Source organism: Plecotus auritus (assembly GCF_963455305.1).
Source record: "Plecotus auritus genome assembly, chromosome: 10".
Lineage (NCBI taxonomy): Eukaryota > Metazoa > Chordata > Mammalia > Chiroptera > Vespertilionidae > Plecotus > Plecotus auritus.
The window spans coordinates 37,006,975-37,027,730 of NC_137785.1; the positions used below are offsets into that span (position 1 = coordinate 37,006,975).

The 20,756-nt window shown below is 40.7% G+C and overlaps 1 protein-coding gene across 3 annotated transcripts in view; it reads left to right on the top strand.

Moving 5' to 3' along the window:
* Positions 1-3,455: 3,455 nt before the first annotated feature.
* The window catches only part of LOC308236213 (COX assembly mitochondrial protein 2 homolog), an 86,643-nt gene continuing 69,342 nt past the window's right edge, over positions 3,456-20,756 (top strand). Inside the window, exons 1-4 of one of the 3 annotated variants that reach the window (XM_080645630.1) lie at positions 3,456-3,660; positions 14,374-14,442; positions 15,983-16,049; positions 18,147-19,435. In XM_080645630.1, the coding sequence (XP_080501756.1) occupies positions 18,414-19,145 (732 nt within the window). In that variant the 5' untranslated portion in view covers positions 3,456-3,660; positions 14,374-14,442; positions 15,983-16,049; positions 18,147-18,413 and the 3' untranslated portion in view covers positions 19,146-19,435. Of the gene's footprint in view, positions 3,661-14,373; positions 14,443-15,792; positions 16,050-18,146; positions 19,437-20,756 lie in introns of those variants that run through there. The other 2 variants (XM_080645628.1, XM_080645632.1) reach the window with 2 other exon arrangements.

The window sequence follows — 20,756 nt, forward strand, 5'->3', positions numbered from 1 at the left end:
GACTGTGCCAATGGCCATATCACTGTTGTGCTGTATCATTGCACCCTTAGCAAGAAGGTATCTGAGATACTCAGGATGATTGTCTTCCTATTTGTGTAATTAATATTCAGGGTAATTAATTTGACTATCTGCTTTGGAAATAAAAAGGGGTGAGTAATTATATACATTTTACTTTTTTGTTTTGAAGGTTCTCTCATATATTACCTTCTTTAATGCTCACAGTAATAACCAGAGGTAGATAGCTACCACCATTTTACAGATAAAGTGATGGAGAGAATAAGAGATTGTTAAAAAGCTGGGCAGTCATGGTTAGGATTTTCACATTTCCTGGTTCAGTTTTTTAGCAAATGTTACTATTAAAAAAATACTTAAATGGGAACGGGGCGGGGTGGGGGGAGGGAGGAGGGGGATGAATGTTCTAAAGGTGGGAAACAGAAATGGCCTTTCTAAAGTGAAAGTACATCAGTGATTGTAGTCTCAAAGAGATGGCAGTTTTATATCATCTCCCAGTATTTTTTGTTTGTTTGTTAATCCTCACCCAAGGGTATTTTCCCATTGATTTCTAGAGAGAATAGAAGGGAGGGGAAGAGACACAGAGAAACATAAATGAGAGAAAGACACATTGATTGGTTGCCTCCCACAGGCGCCCCAACCAGGGGTGGGGATCCAGCCTGCAACCCAGTACATGCCCTTGACCAAAATCAAACCCAGGACCCTTCAGTCCCTGGGCAGACATTCCATCCACTGAGCCAAATGTCTAGAGCTAGTTGACAGTATTTTTAATGTAAAACCACTAGGGGGCTCTGCATAGGCATGCTAACGTGAAAATGAGGCTGGTATTTTAGATCAACTCAGCAAATTAGAAATTTTGTATTTTTCTAAATTTCCCCAATTATTGGGGGGGGGGGCGCTGATAAAATGTACTGCTTACCTTCAGTTTAAAGACAATCATGCTAACTATAACTGCCTTCATTACTGCTTTACAATCTATTATTTCAGACTCAATCACACATTTATTTCCCTTCCTCAGAAAAGGCCCTCACTTTATATCGAGATTAAAATATTTTTCCTGCAACATGGCTTTAGTACTGACCACCTACCCTCATCAGTATTTTTCCCCTCTAAATAGACTTAATTTTTTAAGAGCAGATTTAGGCTCAAAATTGAGCACAAACTATAGTTTCCATATACCTCCTGACCCCATCTTTCTCTGTTTTGGAAACATCCCTTTGCCAACTCTGAGATACTGTACTAGAACTGCTGATATCTTGATTCAATCAATATTAGCTTTTTATAAACAACTAGCCAAACACACTTATCCCTTAATGTTTCTACTCAATCATGCTAGCAGGCTTTTACCTGCTAGATTTCATTAGTGATTACTAGTACATTTAAAACATGCAGGCCTGATTAGTGTGAAGGAAATCAGTTACCAGATCTTCCAACTTTCACATACTTATGAAAATGTACTTTCAGTCAAGAAGTTTAATCAATCATTTAGTGACTCTTAATTAAGACTGGTATACTCAGAAATTGAGAAAGTAGGTTTAATGAGTGGATAACATTCTCTGAACAGATGTTTTCAAATTTTCTTTTTTTAATAGATCTAAAGGAGGACCCAACCAAACTGTCAGCTGATAGATCATTAAGTTTTTTTCTTGTTGATCACCATGTGATTTCTGGTGTGGAAAGGAGTTTTTTAAAAAGTTAAGAGACTGCTATAACAAAACCGCTTTCATGTGCATTTAAATATGAACAAGGTATCTCGGCTTACATCTATGAAAAACCTGGATATTAGAATAAAATTTTGTGGAGGAAGCAGAATAAAAATAAAACAATGAACTTAAGGAGAAAAAGCAAAAGAAAAATTTCCATCTTTTAGTTTATTCATGTATTTTAAAATAAATTTTGATAGGTATCAAATTGTCATTAAATTTAGATTTCTTTCAATACTATTAAAAGAGTAATGTAGCATTTAAGAATGTGTGCTTTCGTGATACTCTGCATGTTACATCCTTGGCTACTATTTACATTTAAGATTAAAATTTTATGTTTTAACAAAAAAAATTGCAATGGGGTATGAGTTTTGTCTACAATTCTTTTTAGAAGCATGCAGGCATACCATTCCTTCCAGATTGTGAAAGCCAAATTATCCAAATATGTATATTTTAGGTAAAGAAATGATAAAAAGTCAGATTCTATAAAAGTTCTTTGTTCTAACATTGTAGAATATTGTGATATTCGAAGACATTATATAAAATAGTCTTTGCATGAACTTTTAAAAAAGCAGGAGTAGCTATCTTTTTAAAAATATGTTTTTATTGATTTCAGAGAGGAAGGGGAAGGGAGAGATAGAAACATCAATGATGAGAGAGAATCATTAATTGGCTACCTCCTACATGCCCCCTACTGGGGATCAAGCCTGCAACTGGGGCATGTGACCTTGACTGGAATCAAATCCGGGACCCTTCATTCTGCAGGCCCACGCTCTATCCACTGAGCCAAACCAGCTAGGGCAAGAGTAGCTACCTTTCCAAATGCCTTTTAACCAGTGCTCTAAAGGACTTACATTCTAATATTTTTCGACAGCAGAAATATTCACATTTCTAAAACCAGAATCAAACCTGAGTTAGGTCGATGCTCTACCCTAATGCCTGGGCATAGGTTCCCACCCCTGGCTCACCTCTGGGTGTTAAAATGTACCAGCACCAAAGGTGAGAGGGCATAAGGGAGAGCCTTGCACTGTCTTCAAAGAGTTCCTCAGTTGATTTAAGGGCGTGAGGCTACTTTTCTTCATTTGTTTTTTAAAAAAATCTCCCAATGCCCACTTCACAGAGCTGTACTGCTACACAAGTTCAATAAGTGTTGGTTGTACTGCCAATGGAGTCAACCTAGTACTGTCTAGGCACGTAAGCAGGCGCCGAAAAGTTAAAGATCAATTATTACGTTTTTGGCCTACATCACCCTAGAACCAACGTTCTCATGGGGGAGGGGAGACTAGTGGTCAGCTGGCAAAGTTGAGGACATTTTGGATGCTACTAACCATCCTGCAATGAACATGGCGGCCTCACCTCAGAAAAATTGGGCCCCAGAGAGATCGTCTGGTGAGAGGCCCTGGGTCTCTGAGGAGAAGCCTGTCGAAAGGACCCTCGCTTTCTAACTCCAGGGTCCTGCGGGGATCCAGCCCCTCGCTTACTTCCCTCACTGGCGTTTAAGGCTACACCGTACCGCGCAACGCCGCCTCAGGCTCTACCAGCGGGCCAGGCATCGGTGCAGCTTCTCCCGCGGTGGAGGGTGTGCGGCCGCGCAGAGCCTTCTGGGAGCACGCGCTCACAGTGACAGCCCCGCTGCCTCACGAGCTCAGTTTGTTGCGCGAGACGGGCCCTGCGTCACTTCCGCTATGAACCCCCGCGGGCCCGCCCACCACCACCCCCTCTAGTGCGTTGTAACCCAGGGCAACTGTCGCCCTCGCCCGTCGCCGGCGAATACTAAGCTGCCGGGGCTTTCCACCGCACTGGCCCCACATGTGAGGGTGTGAGTGGCGGCGGCCGCTTCCCCGCCCCGAGAGCAAGGCCCCACCACACTTCACGCGCAGCAGAGCGAGAGCCCTGCCCCGTAAGAGAGAAGCTGCCCTCTGAGACGGGGATGCAAAAGGGAGAGGTACCAGCACTGGGTTAAGGGCGGGGCCTGGGGAGCAGCCGCACGGTGTGGGTGGAGAAGTGGGAGGGGCCGTTGAAAGGGCGGGTCCCTATGAGGGAGGAGCCAGTTGAGGAAGGGGTGGGGCTTGGTGCGGCAAATGGGGAAGTTTTGTTCTGGTGGTTAGCGCTTGAAAGAAGGAAGAGAAGGCATCTTGCGTGGCTGGGTAGGAACTGCTGTTGGAAGGGGTGGAGGTAGATGAGGAAGAAGGAAGGATCTTGGAAGAAGTAGGGTGCCTGAGGGAAGGGAGGGACTATAAAGGAAAGGGAAGAGCCTTTAGGAGAGATAGGTTGGGTCTGTGTTTGATGACTTGTATTTTCAGGTAGACTGTAAGCTGTATGAGAGCTGGGCATTGCTTCACGCTTTATCCCCGGTCCTAGGCATCTAATGGGCACTGAGTGAGTGAATGGAAAAAGTGGAAGAGTTGGAGATTGTGATTGGAATAAAAATGGTCTGATCCGAGCTCAGATCATTGTAGGAACTGCACTCCTGTCTGTGAACAATCAAAGCTGCTGTGCTCTATAGGCACATAATAAACATAAGGCACAAATAATTAACATAGGAAGATAAGACTTATACTCTTAAAGTGTAAACAATTTACTCAAATTGGGTGGCGCATATGCTTAACTTTGAGGCAAAATTTCAACTCCTTACAGAATTGTGTTTCAAAATTATAAATCAGATTGAAGTACCAATGACAGTTTCTTTTAGAAACTATATTACAGTGATCAGCATGCCCAGACCAATCTTCAAGACCAGTTCATATAGGTGAAGCTTAGCTCTGTATTAAGAAACTTAACTAGCCCTGGCTGGTTTTCTCAGTGGTTAGAACGGCCGTGGGCAAACTACGGCCCGTGGGCCAGATCCGGCCCGTTCCGCTGTTCTATCCGCCTGCGGAGCCGAAAGAGCGGAGGGTTCTCTTGCTCTCCCCTCCGCTCCTTCACCAGCAGCAGTGTTAACATGGCAACATCGGGAAACACGGCTGCAGCTCCTTCTTCTGAGTGGGTGGATTTATATCCGCCCATTCAGTAGAAGGAACAACCTCTCAATCTTCCAGAGGCTCCTTGTAATGCCCGAGGACATAACCCTGGGAATGCGTAGACACGTTATCGTGGTGATGTAGGGAGACACGCCCCTGGAGAGCACAGTATCAGAGCATTAGCTAAAAAGGAGACCAACAACACTGTTCCCACTGAAGTTGATGTTTTAAAGACCAAAAACCATTCAACCCAGTCTACATTGCCATCTACATCTATGTCCCAGGCATAATTTGGAAGTTGCACTAAAGAAAATGTTTAATTTACTGTTTACACATTTTGTTCTTTTCTATTTGTTTTAGTTTTAAATTATTTTATTATATTTAAGTTTAATTTGAAAGGCTTTTGTACCTTTCCTTTGTTAGGCAATTTTATTTTGCCTTTGCCATCTTCAATATAAGGTATGTTATTGTGCTATGATTCCTCCATTTTTTGAAGTTTCAAATTATAATAATTAGTGTTTACATTCTTCTTGTTAAAATGTTTGAAATGAATAAAACTATTGAAATAAAAAAAAAGACCGTACCCTTTTATGTAATGATGTTTACTTTGAATTTATATTAGTTCACACAAACACTCCATCCATGCTTTTGTTCCGGCCCTCCGGTCCAGTTTAAGAACCCATTGTGACCCTCGAGTCAAAAAGTTTGCCCACCCGTGGGTTAGAACGTCAGCTGTAGACTGAAGGGTCCCAGTTTTATTCCAGTCAAGGGAATGTACCTTGATTGCAGGCTCAATCCCCAGATCCCTGGCCCTGGTTGGGGCTCATGTGGGAGGCAACCAATTGATATTTCTCTCTTTGTTCCTCTCTCTCCTTTCCACTCTCTCTCTCTAAAAAAACAAAAACAAAAACAAAAAACAAACAAAAAACCTCAATGGAACAATAGCCTCAGGTGAGGATTAACAAAAAAAAAAGAAAGAAAGAAAGAAAGGGAAACAACTTCCACCATGGCTGTTTCTATTTATTGATTTCTTCAACACATAATGATAAGGTCCACAGGAACATCCATTTAGAATTCCAAGTGAAACTGCCAGAAACCCATCTTTCCCTGGCTGAAATTCTGACATGGATTCAAGATTCCTTTAAACCTGAAACTTCTAGGAAGATGGGGGTAGGTGTGGAGACATGGTGTAGAGCCAGGAAGTGGTAAGAAGTTTTGAGGGATTACAGCCTGCTTTTGACTTAAAAACCATGGGCTTTTCACTTCTGACCTATCAACATTACCCCCACTGTTAATTGATTAGGAATGTGTCAACCAGGTGTAGGAATCTAGGGTAACACATTTGTAGTCTGACTATGTAGACAGGCAATGGCAAATATGTGGTAAAGGTGCTACCACTGCCCTTATTTGTTACCTGACAGACTTCATTAATCAATCTCAGAACTCTTTCTCATAGTGGCCAAGTCTTATGATCCTTCTCAACACAACACCCTAGGTAGCCACTACTTATTTGGAACTGATCATTTGGAACATATTCTTCATACCTAATGTAGATAATAAATGTGAAAAATTTAATGGACATCAATGTAAATGTAAATTTCCTTAACTCTTGGTAAGATTCCTTTTTGTTTTCAGTGGGGTTACCTAAATAGATGGATCAGGAATCCTGTAGCATGTAGAAATGTAGGCCAGATAATTGTGTATGAGGTTGGATAATTAGTAAATGCCCAATACCAGGGATAGCTATAGGACATTGTCATTTATCCTCTCCTCAACATTTATATCAGTGATTTAGATGAAGTTACAGAAGGTATGTCTATTGAATTAATGACGTTTTAAAGTAGGAATTGGAAGAAATGATTCAGAATGATCTAAGCAGGTTGGGGTGATGATCCAAAACCGAGAAAAAAATTTTTTAGAAGAATCTGATAAATTTGAATGTCTACATCTAGCCAACTAGAAGAAAAAAGAAAAAAAAATTAAAGAAAAACAACAGCATGGGCATGAAGTCAAGAAGACAGGGATTATTAACAATTCATGTGAGAAAATCTAGAAGCTGTAGTTGACCTTAAGCTCAGTGTTATTCAGGATTGAGAAATAGGCCCTGGCCGGGTAGCTCAGTTGGTTAGAGCATTGTCCTGACATGCCAAGGTTGCGGGTTCCATCCCAGGTCACGGCACAAGAATCAACCAATGGCCTGGCCCGGTTTGGCTCAGTGGTTGAGAGTCATCCTGTGAACAAGAGGTCACTGTTCGATTTCTCATCAGGGTACATGCTTGGGTTGCAGGCCCCATACCCCATTGGAGGCAGCCAAACAATGATTTTCTTTCATCATTGATATTTCTCTCTCTCTCTCTCTCTCCTTCTCCCTTCCTCTCTGAAATCAATTTTTTTTAAAAAAAGAGAGAGTCAACCAAGCCAATGAATGCATAAATAATTGGAACAACAAATTTCTATCTCTATCTCTCCCTCTCTTTCAAAAAAAAAAAAAAAAGAAGATTGGGATATAGCATTTAAAATATATAGCAATCTTTGTTGAATTAATAGGTGTAGATCAAAGGGATTCAAGTTTCAAAACAGATACTTCTCGGCAATCCAAATTTAAAGTACTGTCCTAATTTCCAGATACTACATTTTAAAGACATTGATAAGTGACTGTGCATTCTTAAGATGAGGGAATTTGAGATTCTTGTCTGAAGAAATGAGAACTGTCTTCAGATATTTTCAGCATTGTCATGTGTTCTTTTGGGAGAAATGCCAGGAACTGAGAAGCAAAATTTTCAGGCTTACAGATGTATTGATTTGAGAACATTCCAATTTAAAAAAATATATATATATATCTTTATTTTTGAAAGTATTACAGATATCCCCTTCGTTTGTTTGTTTGTTTTTTTCCCATTGACCCCCGCCACCCCGACCCTGCCCCTCCCAGGCCTTCACCACTTCATTGTCTGGGTCTATGCATGGGCTATGCATATTTATAATAATAAAAGCGTAATATACTAATTAGACCGGACATCCTTCTGGATGTCCTTCCTTCTGGACAAAGCCGCAGCAGGCAGGGGCCATGGCAGAGGTGGCAGAGGCCCCCAGCCGTGGTGACGGTGGCGGGCAGGGGCCAGGGCCAAGGCCCTTGCACGAATTTCATGCATCAGGCCTCTAGTATGCATATAAGTTCCCCAGGTAATTACTCCCACCACCCCCATTCCTCCACCCCTGCTTTCCCTCAGAAATTCATCAGTCTGTTCCATACTTCTATGTCTCTGGACCTATTTTGTTCGTCAGTTTATTTTGGAGAACATTCCAATTTTAAAGTTGCCACTGGAATGGAAAAAGTAGCTTGTAAAATAATGAGCTCTCAGTTATTAAAATTATTTAAGCATATGTAAGAACAGTGCCTAACCCCAGGTCAAGAAGATTGTGTTTGTTTGTTTTTTGTTTTTTGAAACTTTGTACTTTTTAATGTAGGAAAATCATTCATGTTAACAAACAAAATTGTGAGGACCAACCATAAAAGCTGTATTTGTGGCACTGGGGCTGTGTGTTTGTTTGTTTTATAGTTACATAGTTTTATGCTTTTTATTTAGGACTATGATCCATTTTGAGTTAAATTTTTTTTCATTTTTTTTTTTGGATGGCCAGAGGTTGCCACATGCCACACTATATTTGGAAAGACTATCCTGTATGCATTTCACTATTTTGGCATTTTGTCAAAAATCAATTGGCCTATTTGTATGAGTATATTTCTGGACTCCCTATTCTGGCCCATTGATCTATGTGTCTTTCCATTCACCAATATCATACTGATTCCTATAGCTTTATGTTGATTTTTTTAATTGGGTAGTATGATTCTTCCACTTTATATTTTGTTTTCATAATTGTTATAGCTATTATAGTTCCTTTGCATTTCCTATTAAAATTTAAAGCCAGCTTGTCAATATCAATAATAAATCATGTATTATATTCATATCTTAATATTCAGCCACCTTTTTAAAGATTGTCAATTCTTAGGCCTATATATTTTTATATACGTTTTAAAATCCAAAAAATTGAAAAAAGTTTTAAGAGAAGGATTATAATGCCATAGGCACATAGTTTATCTTCCCAAGATCTAGGACTTCCCATTCCCAGGGGTCCTGGACTCTTTTCAAGGACCATAAATGTACACATTTTAGGTGGTGACATTCTTAGTACATAAGGACCATCTACTTTATATGTCACATCAGAAAATACCTACCAAGTATTATTACGTGATACCAAGACATTATTACTGGTCACCAAAATCTGGCTTCCTTTTCCTTTTGGAGATTTAGGAGGAAGTAGAATCCCCACTTTTCCTAGAAGTTAGGCAGTACCTTCTGACTTGTTCCCGCTAATGACATGGGAACTGAAGTCATGTTACTTCCAGGCAGAAGCATCTAAGAGTCAGTGTGTGATTCCCCATGTTTGCTGTCATAGTTAGCTATGGTTTTCCATTATGGTGTCTCCATTAGTTCAATTCCAGAGTGAGGATAATGTGGAGCAGAGTCTACAGCAGGGGTGGGCAAACTTTTTGTCTCGAGGGCCACAATGGGTTCTTAAACTGGACTGGAGGGCCGGAACAAAAGCATGGATGGAGTGTTTGTGTGAACTAATATAAATTCAAAGTAAAGGAGCGGAGGGGAGAGCAAGAGAACCCTCCGCTCTTTCGGCTCCGCGGGCCGGATAGAACAGCCAAACGGGCCAGATCCGGCCCGCGGGCCGTAGTTTGCCCACGGCTGGTCTACAGTATCAGACAATGGGCATGTCACATGTGTTAGAAATAAAGTTTTCTTGTTTTTTATCACTGAGGGGAGAAATTAGGATTGCTTGTTATTAACAGCATAACCTTGCCCACCTAGACTAATACTAGGTAGCTCTAGCTAACAGACAGTGACCATGCCAAACTGACCTGTACACTAGTAAGGCTGCCAGGGCAACCTTTTCCAAAAACCTGGCAGGGCCCTACCCGATTTGGCTTAGTGGATAGAGCATTGGCCTGTGGACTGAAAGGTCCCAGGTTCGATTTCAGACAAGGAAACATGCCTGGGTTGTGGGCTTGATTCCCAGTGTGGGGTGTGAAGGAGGCAGCAAATCAATGATTCATTCTCATTGATGTTTCTATCTCTCTATCCCTCTCCCTTCCTCTCTGAAATCAATAAAAATATATTTTTAAAAAAAGAACCTGGCAGGGTGAGCCTTATCTGAGACAAAGTAAAAACAAAACAAATCCCCAAATTCAGAGTTTTATGGATATTTTAAATATCAATTTTTAACTTCACTTTTATTAAGATGAATTAAGCACATTATCACCTTATCCATCAAAGAAATACTGAGAATACAAAGAAATACAAAGTCCCTTTCTATACTAATATGACATCCTTATCTCCTTGTGTCTTCTGCTAGCCTTTGGAAATTTTTTTATGTTCTTGGTCAGGTGGCCTCTGTTTCACATAGTTTTTTCTTATTTGTAAATAGCAGATATGGTCATTGTTCTCAGTTTACATTGATTTCAATCCTTTGTACTCAATTTTAACTTAAATACATACATATATATATATATATATATATATACAGATATATATATATATATGTGTGTGTGTGTGTGTATATATATATATATATATATATATATATATATATATATATATATATAAATTTCAGAGAGGAAGCCAGAGGGGGAGAGAGATAGAAACATCAATGATGAGAGAGGATCATGGATTGGATCGGCTGCCTCCTGCATGCCCCGCACTGGGAATGGAACTCAAACCCTGCCCTGACCTCCTGGTTCATAGGTCAACACTCAACCACTGAGTATACCAGCCGGGCTTAATTTTTTCTTTATTATGGGAAAGTTCACACATATAAAAGTAGGAAGAAGTAGCCCTGGCTAAATAGCTCAGTTGGTTAGAACATTGTCCTGATATGCCAAGGTTGTGGTTTCAATCCCCCGGTAAGGGCAACCAATGAATGCATAAATAAGTGGAATAACAAAATCAATCCTTTTCTCTCTCTCTTTCTCCCTCTCTCTAAAATCAATCAATAAAAAAATTTTTAAAGTTAAAAAAGTAAGTAGAGAGAATGCAGTTAACTTCTATGTCCTCATACCCATCTATAACAAACAGAGCTTATGACCAAATAACATAATTTATTTTATCATATTCTCTCTAACCACAACCACCACATGCCCCACACCTCCCACACCCCTTGCACAATTATTGTGAAGCAAATCAAAATGGCTTATCTTTAATTGATAAAATAAAAAACACTATGTTACAGTTTTTTTGCTGATCATTTGCTTTCCACTTCTGTCTTTAAATGCTACTAGAGCCCTGGCTGGGTGGCTAAGTTGGTTGGAGCATCGTCCTATACAACAAAAGGTTTCTGGTTTGATTCCCTGTCAGGGCACATAACTAGGTTGGTGTTTCGATCCTCAGTAAGGCGTATATGGGAGTCCATCGATAGATGTTTTTCTCACATCTATATTTCTCACTCCCCTTTTCTCAATAAAATCATAACCTTGGGTGAGGATTTTTTTCAAAAAAGCTACTAGAAAAGATATTTTCCAGATCATAGTGAATTTTCATCTCTGTTTCTTAGGTTCTCATTCATCTTTATTTCATTTCCTAATATCTTAAGTTCCTTGATCAGTTTTTCTTCATATTTATTCATGTTTATCCAAGCATGTACTTTGGGAGCTTGGACTTCAGTCAACATTTTCTTTTTTGTACATTTTGGTTTGAGTCACTTCAATAGTGTGTGTCATGGAATTTAATACCTTCTGGCCTACATCTGTGAGCCTTCCTGCTTTGTACTCCAAATCCAATTTTTAGTTGCATCTGCAAATGCATTTTCCCATGGTAGCATTTTACACTATGATCTTTGTGCTTTCTTAATGTGATTTTCTTGGAAAAAAACAAAACATTAATAACCGGACTTTCATGTTTTCTTTATACCAGTGATTCTCAAACAGAATCAGATTGTTAAGCCCACTGGAAGTCAACAAGTAGAATAGCATGAACTTTTGATTGACTTCAAGTCTGTAAAGTAGGCATAATTTTACTATCAAAAAGTATGAGTATTATATTAGTGCAGATTTCTGTATTCCAACATAAAAGTAAAACTGCATAGAATTATAAGAAGTACATTTCTATTTGTCATCTTTTACAAGTGCTAGAAGACAAGAATGGGCAGTGAAACTTGAAGGCACACTTATAGACAGAAAAGTTAAAATTAAGAATATACTTTCCACTAACTGATTTTTTTTCTGATTAGGAAAAGACCACCAATATTGTTTTAGTTGTGGAATGTCTTGATCCAGCTTGCTTGAAGATACCAGGGTTCTGGAGGAGCAATCCAGTATGTAGGAATCTGACCATTTCACTAAGAATATGTTTACCAACAGAGATGATTCTTAGTTTTTAGTCATAAGGAGTCAATATAGTTCTCATGATCCCCCATTAAATGAGTAAAGTACTTATAAAAATGTACTCTTTATAACAAATATGTAAAGTGCTTATAGCAAAGATTTGCAGATAGTAACAGCTATATTATAGTAAGTTTTATTATTAAGTTATTATTGTTACCTGGCTTTCTTTAGTCACCTTGTAGTATAATGTGACTGGAACCTTTTCTGACAACCCTTCAATTCTTTTGACTCCAATATACAGGCTTATCCAATATTGCATCCTTGGCCTCTGCTGTTCCTCTCTCTAGATATATAGAGATAGCGATATAGTCTTCCCCTCAGATTTCACATATGCTCATGGCATGTGAGAAATAGTTGAAGGCAGTGTAGATGGCTAAAAGAGAGAAGAATGCATGAACTTTTTCAAAGGACTGTTGGGAGGCTGGGGCAGTGGACAATCTCTGTACAAGTTATTCTCCAACCTTTTGTAGTAGCAGACTGCTTTGTAACACAGATGCAGGCCCTTCTCTGAAAAAACTCATTGAGCATCTTCAGAGGCATCATAGACTTAAGATTTTTAAAGATATGTTTTTATTTATTTTTTAGAGAGAGAGGAAGGGAGAGGGATAGAGAGATAGAGAGATGGAAACATGGATAAGAGAGGAACATGGATCAGCTGCTTCCTGCACGCCCCCTACTGGGGATCGAGCCTGCATCCTGGGCATGTGCCCTGACTGGGAATTGAATCAGGGACCTCTTTGTTCTTGGGTCAATGCTCAACCACTGAGCGACACTGGCCAGGCTTCCTTTCTTTTTTAAAATATATTTTTGTTGATTTCAGAGAGGAAAGGAGAGGGAGAGAGAGATAGAAACATTAGTGATGAGAAAGAATCAATGATCAGCTGCCTCCTGCATGCTCCCTACTGGGGACTGAGCCCACAACTCGGGCAAGTGCCCTTGACTGGAATTGAACCCAGGACCTTTCAGTCTGAAGGCTGACGCTAACATAGACTTTCTTTTTTTTTTTTTAAATATATTTTATTGATATTTTACAGAGAGGAAGGGAGAGGGATAGAGAGCTAGAAACATCGATGAGAGAGAAACATCGATCAGCTGCCTCTTGCACACCTCCCACTGGGGATGTACCCGCAACCAAGGTACATGTCCTTGACCGGAATCGAACCCGGGACCCTTCAGTCCGCAGGCCGACGCTCTATCCACTGAGCCAAACCGGTTTTGGCTAACATAGACTTTCTTAACCCCATCCAAGAATGGGAAGGCTTCCTATCACAGAGCCTTGCTCTGGAGGGCAAAGCTAGGACCAGGGAGCGAAGCAGGAAATGCAGTGTTGGTTCAATATAAGAAAGAACTTTTTAACAGAGCACTAGTACACCAATTTTGCTGGATTTTAGAATCATCTCAGGTGATTTAAGAAATCCTGCCTGGCCGGATGTGGCTCAGTGGTTGAGTGTTGATATAGGAATCAGGAGGTCACGGTTCAGTTCCTGATCAGGGCACATGCCTGGGGTTACTGGCTCTATCCCTGGTAGAGGGTGTGCAGGGGGCATCTGATCAATGATTCTCTCTCATCATTGATGTTTCTATCTTTCTCTCCCTCCCTCTCCCTTTCTCTCTGAAATCAACAAAAATATATTTTTAAAATAATTCACATTTAAAAAAAAATCCTGATGGCTAAGTTGTGCCCAGTCCAATTATAATCAGAATCTCTGCAGGTGGAATCTGGGCATTTTTATTTTATATAAAGCTCCCAGATGATTCCAAGGTGCAGCCAAATTTGAGAACCAGTAAATTACTTTGCCATTTGAGAAGACTCTCTAAGTAGTGAACGCCTTGTCAGTGGAGATATCTTAAGCAAAAATAAACATTCTTCTTATTGATTCAAGCATTCTAGCACTACTTAATCTCTCCTAAACAATATCTATTTTTTTGCTATAATAGCCTCAAGTTTAAGTTTATCTTATTATGTAATAAATGGCTTTCCTTTTGATTCTCTGCTTTTTTCCTTTTGAACTGTACACTTGATAGGTCTAAGAGGTTCTCTGGTACAAATGTATTTGTAATTTAGAAGAGAACAAGGTCAGAATGTATTTATAGGAGCTTCTTTGGCCTGGACAGTGACTGAAGTGGAATTTCATGATATGAGAGGATCCGGCTGGTTTGCACAACCTGTCAGGTCCTCAGTCATGCTGTTTGTAAATAAAATAGCACTTCTAGTTTTTAGTCACTTGTAATATAAGTTTTTTTCTTTCAGATCTCATTCATTTCCTCTGGTGTCATACTGGAAAGATTAGGATGTCCAAAGATATTTGACCTTTCATCGGTAAATGGAATTTTATTGCCATCTAAATGCCACTCTAAGCCTAAGTAAATAAGCTGAAATGGTAATTGAACAGATAGTGTTACAAGAAGTTACTTGTCTCTGCCTCAACAAAAAAGGAAAAAAATGTGGGTTTTTGGCAGGGATCATGTTGGGGTGAGAGAAAGCAAGGTATGTGGTCCCCAGTGAACTTTATTTCATTACAAGCAAGGACTTCCTCAAGAAGGCACTGGCTGTTCATTAGCACTCAGCTGGATCATTGGTGGCCACTGCTTAGGCATTAAGAGTTCATCGATGCAGCTTGTGCAGGCCCCAGGAGGAACATCTGTCTGTGGGAAAGTGTAATCATGCCTCTTTCATATGAGCAATCACACCCAGAAAAGTAACTTATCTAAGCCTTACACAGCTAGTAAATAAGATTGGAACCCTGGCTGTTTGGCACTCAAGTCTGCGCTCATAATTAGGATATAAATTTTCTAACTCTTTGACTGAATTATAAATGCCAAGTCCCATTTTCAACTTGGGAAAAGCATCAATTAAGGCTAGATAGCATCATCATCGTCATCACTTCCACCACCATCACACTATCACCATCATCTACTGTATTAGTTTCCTAGGGCTGCCACCCCAAAGGGCCACAGACTAGGTGGCATAAACAACAGAGCCTGACCGTTCTAGAGGCTCGACGTCCGAAGTCAAGGTGCTGGCAGGGCTGATTCCTTCTGAAGATTGTGAGGAAGGATCTGATCCAGGCCACTCTCCTTCGCTCGTAGATGGCCATCTTCTCCCTGCGTCTCTTTATATTATCTTCCTTCTATGCACGTCTGTGTCCAAATTTCCCCTTTTAATAAAGACACCAGTCGTATACGGTGGATGAGGGTAAACTGATTGACTAGCTTAGACCATATGCTCTACAGTTTCCTCAGAAGCCTAAGGATCCCCAAGCTGATATCCAGAGTTGTTGGGAAGAGAAAGAGGAGAAGGCCTGTGTGCATAAGTCGCACACATCCACTACAGTTCTCTTGTTATTAGCACAATATCATCTGGGCATTTTTGGAGTGGAGGGTAGTGAGGCTACATTGCTTACTGCAGTCTGTATTCCATCATGAGGGATAGAGCCTTGTTAAATATCTTCCTCTTCTCTTTTCTTCACTCTCAACTTTGGTCTTTACATCCATTAGTCTCTAATTAAAATTATACTTATCTTTTATTTTGTCAATAGTTGGCAATGGATGGTTTTGTAATATTTCTTCTGAGTTTATTCCTGAATGTGTTGAAAATGTTTCACCTGAGTTACTAGTATGCTATAAAAAGAAAATTAAAACTGAATTCAATCCGCATTTCAAACTACAGGAAGAAGATGTTAAAAACTTTAAGCAACCATCAGAGTAATCACAGTAATGGATCTCTGTCAGAAAAATGAGACGGAGTTAGAAAATAGTGAAAATAATGAAATTCCAAGCACAGAAGAAACTGAATTAAAGTGTACTTATTCAGATGAAAGCAGGGAAAAGAATCATATTTGTTGTCTTCTCAATATCAGTGACATCACGCTTGAACAAGATGAAAAAGCCAACAAGTTTGTTATCGGAACTGGATGGGAAGAAGCAGTAAGTATCTTCTTGAGTTAGGTCTCTTGCACATTAGTGTTTTGGTTGTTGTTTTATAAAGTGTTTTTTTATTTTTATTGATTAGAGAGAGAGAGAAAGAGAGAGAGAGAGAGAGAGAGAGAGAGAGAGAGAGAGAGAGAGAGAGAAGGAGAGAGAAACATCAATTTGTTGCTCCACTCATTTATGCAATCATTGGTTCATTCTTATATGTGCCCTGACTAGGGATCGAACCCACAACCTTGGTATATCAGGATGACACACTAACCAACTGAGCTACTCCGCCAGGGCCTGAATATCAGTGTTCGGATGCAAGCCTTTTTACTTTTTTCAAAAATAGTTACTATTACCAAAAAATGTGTAAACAGTTAAATACAGAAATATTGGTAACAGAGGTAAAATATTAATGATGAGGATAGCAGTACCTTTTATTGAGTATTTATGTCACTCAGTATTGGCAACCACAGTATTAAATGCTTCATTCAACTTCACGTTAGTCCTATGTGACAGGTATTATGAACAGCCTCACTTTTTGGACAAGGATACTAAGGCACCCAACAGGTGAAATAATGTGCTGAAGATCACCCAGCCAGTGGCCAAGTTCTTCTGGACTCGAGAACCTGAGCTCCTTAACTACTGTATTAAATTCCCCCAAGAGACCTGAGGTTTCTGTCCCAGTGATTCTACTCAGAACCCGGTGGGTTTAACCGTGAAGTATTCTTAGAACCAAGAATAGCATCCTAAATTTAGAACTAAAAAGAAATTTGATCTACTGTTTCTCAGGTGACACTTGGTAATGTCGCAACAAGGGGTGAGGGGAGGAGATGCTACTGGCCTCTGATGGGTGGAGGCCAGGAGTGCTGCTCCTACCAGGCCCGGGACAGCACGCTGGCAAGGAATAATCCAGCCCTGTATGGTTCAGGCTGCAATACCTGAACACCATAGACAGGGTGGCTTAAGCAACAGACAGTTATTTCTCCCAGTTCTAGAGGGTGGACGTTTAAGATCAGGTGCCAGCATGGTTGGGTTCTTGGTGAGGGCCCTTTTCCTGGTTTGCCCTCACATGGCCACCTATGTTGTGTACAAGAAGAGAGAGAGAGAGAGAGAGAGAGAGAGAGAGAGAGAGAGAGAGAGAGAGAGAGAGAGAGAAAGAGAGAAGGGGGGAGAAGGAGAGAGGAGAGATCCCTTGACTCCTCCTTTTCTTATAAGGACACTGATCCCATCATGAGGGCCCCATCCTTTTGACCTCATCTAATCCTAATCACCTAAATGCTGCATCTCCAAATACCATCACATTGGAGATTAGGGTTTAAACATGGGACTTTAGGAGGGACACAAACATACAGTTTGTAACAAGCCCCAAATATTAGTCGTGCCAAGGTTGAGAATCCCCAATCTACTTGGTTTATTTTATAAATGTGGAAACTGAGGGCAAGACAAGGCAGAGTGATTCACCCAAATCCACTTGACAGTTGAAAGAATCATGTCTTCAAGAGCCCTCTTCTAATACTCTCTCTACTGTATTGCCCCCACCGCATTTATGACCTTCCAAACACACGTTCCCGTGCCAGATAAGTCAGGGCTATAGGCTGTCCTATTTATGAATTTAAAACTTTCTAAGTTTAGATGGTTCAGTTTACTTACTATTGAAGGTAACTGCTTTGAAATATACATCCAAGGGCTGTTGGCATGGACCTGCCTCTGCTCATCCTCTCTCTCTCCAGCCATCCCCCCGCCCCCATGCAGCAGTCTCCTGGGTATGGTAAACAGAGCCTGGAAGGACAAGAAAGCCTGGCAGGGGGGACAAGGACAAATAGTTTTGAATTGATTTTTATTTAATGTAGATCTGAAAAAATACATAGTCAGCACATCAAGGTGGGCAATTACAGATACTATTGCTTAGTATTTTAAAAATCCTATTGCTAGTATTTCAGATTTTAAAATACTATTTATATGAGGCTAAAATAGGTATTGGAAGTTTTTTTTTTTAAAAAAAGACATCTGTTTAAAGAAAAATATTAGTTCAAATGGCCAAAATGGGAATGAGACCAAAATTGGGGCGGCCAATCAGCTGAGAGTAATACGCTGCTTTATTTTCAGGTTCGAGGTTGGGGGAAGACTTCTCCAACTGCTTGCATTTGGCCCAGAAAGAAACGTAAAAAGGCGAAGGTGGGAGAAAGTGTCAGAGGCTGCTTACTCTGTGTCAGTCTCTCCCAAGGGATCCCCGAGACCCGGCCTCAGACTGAGGCTGGAAGGTTGGAGTCAAGGGCTCTGCCTGAGGCAGGCTCAGAGGAGGATCGAGGTGGCCCCTCCCAGACTCAGAGCCCCACTGGCTGCCCCACCAATGCCTCCAGGAATATTAGCAAGATGTGCTCTCCCTCCCACAGTCAGGGAGATAAAAAAGGTCTGCAAATAAAGGAGTTTCTTTGGTGCATGGAAGAGTGGGCCGTCCCCGAGACTGTTAGGGGCCAAGACTCCAACAGCGGTACTGACCAAGGTCCCTCCATCTCAAACTCATTGAATTCCAAGGCCCTTTTAGTTCTCCCTCCTCTGAATTCTCCAGTCCCAAATGGCTTGGATGTTCAGGGTAAGAAGAGTAAGAGCTTTCTCTTGCAGCCAGAAGAGAAGGTGCTGAGTGTGGAAAAGGATGAGTGTGTGGCTTGTGCATATGGATTGAAAATAGTTGAAGGGAAAGATGGAAAGAGACCCTTTGAGCTGGCCAAGCACCTTAAGGTCAACTGCATGCAGCCTTTTCCTCCACCAATGGTTGGGACATCCCTGCTGGCCAATCCAGAGCTGGGCTGCCTGCACTGGTCCCTCCTGCCTAAGAAAAACCTGATGTGCCCTCCCAATCCCAATAGTGTTCACTGTCTCACCACTGTGCAGCTTTTGCAAAAACAGAGAGAGCAAAGCTACAAAGCCAAATTCAAAGCCAGGGAGCTGAGGCCTCCCATGAACACCCAAAAGTGCATTCTCAAGGAGGCCAAGCAGGAAAACAGACCCCATCCATTGGAGACCAATGTGTTCCCAAGACCTTTCTTGCCATCCCTTAAAGTGAGCAGAGTTGTTATTCCCGTCTCCACTCACAGATTCCTCTGAATTGCCACAATATAATTTCCTGGGAATAAACACCTTTGGAAACTTATTTATTCTCTCTCTCCCCTGCCCCCACCCCATTCTCTTCTTGTTTATTCCTTTCCCTCCCCTTCCCCTTTTCTTTTCCATCCTTTTCTCTCCCTCCTTGCCTTCTTCTCTGTCCATTTTTTTTCTTTTTGGTAGTAGAACCAGAGGAAATAAACTCATTGTATGGATTTTGATTTATTCTCAAAACACCCATATTTATGTGTTACCTGCTTCAGTTGCTTAGTCATTTATAAAATGCAAACTAGTAACGCCAGTCTCAGCCTCTGCTTGCTTTATATCTCTCTCCCACTGGAAGCCAAGTGGATGGTGGGGAATCTGAAGAGGGTCTCTTGTGGTGATGCCCCAATATCACCCTTGAACCCACTGGAAAGGGCTCTTTCTGCTCTACCCCAGTGCCTGAAGCTAAGTGTACTGGCCTTTTTTGGACCAAATTATTTCTTGTCTTTGTAATTTGAAGATTTTAAAATTGATTTTTGTAGGGAGAGAGAGAAAGAGAGATTGATGTGAGAGGGAAACATCGATCTGCCTCCCACACGTCCCCCACAGGGATCAAGCCTGCAACCTGGGCATATGCCCTGACTAGGAATCAAACTGGCAACCCTTCAGTGCGTGGGACTGTGCCCAACCAACTGAGCCACACTGGCCAGGGTATCCTGATATTTTAAAACAGGAAGATATCTGTCTGTTGCCTCATTTTTTCTTGCAACAAAGATTTGAAACATTGTTTCAATAGAAAACTCCATCCTGTGTCTAAATGAATATACTTGTGTTCAGGTGACATATCCTTGTATTATATCCAATGAGGATACCATATCCATTGTATCCTATATGTCCAAAGTGACATAAATCCATGAGTTTACCATATTTATTGTATCCCATGTGTCCAAAGTGATATATCTTTGTATTGTAGCCTCATGCTAGTCTCTGTGTCTGGGAAATTTTAGCCACAGTTCTACAAAATCTGCTTGTAAAGCAGGCTAAGAATCGTTATTTGAGAAAAAAAAGTCACTGTGATTATTGTCACCCCACATGCTTCCTCCTGCCTTACTTTGCATCAATATTTGGGAACTCTACAACTTCCGACAGACACTTACAGAATGGGACTATTACATTCTCCCTTCTGATCCTTTTCCCCACTCATTTTACTCCAATGCATATTTCCTGAAGTTGTATATAAATTAAACATTATTTGTAAATGAGTTCTATTTTAAATGCCAAGTGACAATGCTAAGTAGAGAAATGCTCTGGGGGAAAAAAACCACTTTGTAATATGAATAACCATTTAGCTGCTCTGTAATTACAGTTTGAATTTGCTTTAAGTAGGTTGTACTTGAACGAACTCTATACTTTACATTCCCTAAATGATGACTGCATTTGTAAACATCTGCTTTCCGTAATTGCTCTTTAGTTTAGGATTTTTTGTTTTTTTAAAATATATTTTACTGATACTTCACAGAGAGGAAGGGAGAGGGACAGAGAGTGAGAAACATCGATGAGAGAGAAACATCGATCAGCTGCCTCCTGCACACCTCCAACTGGGGATGTGCCCGCAACCAAGGTACGTGC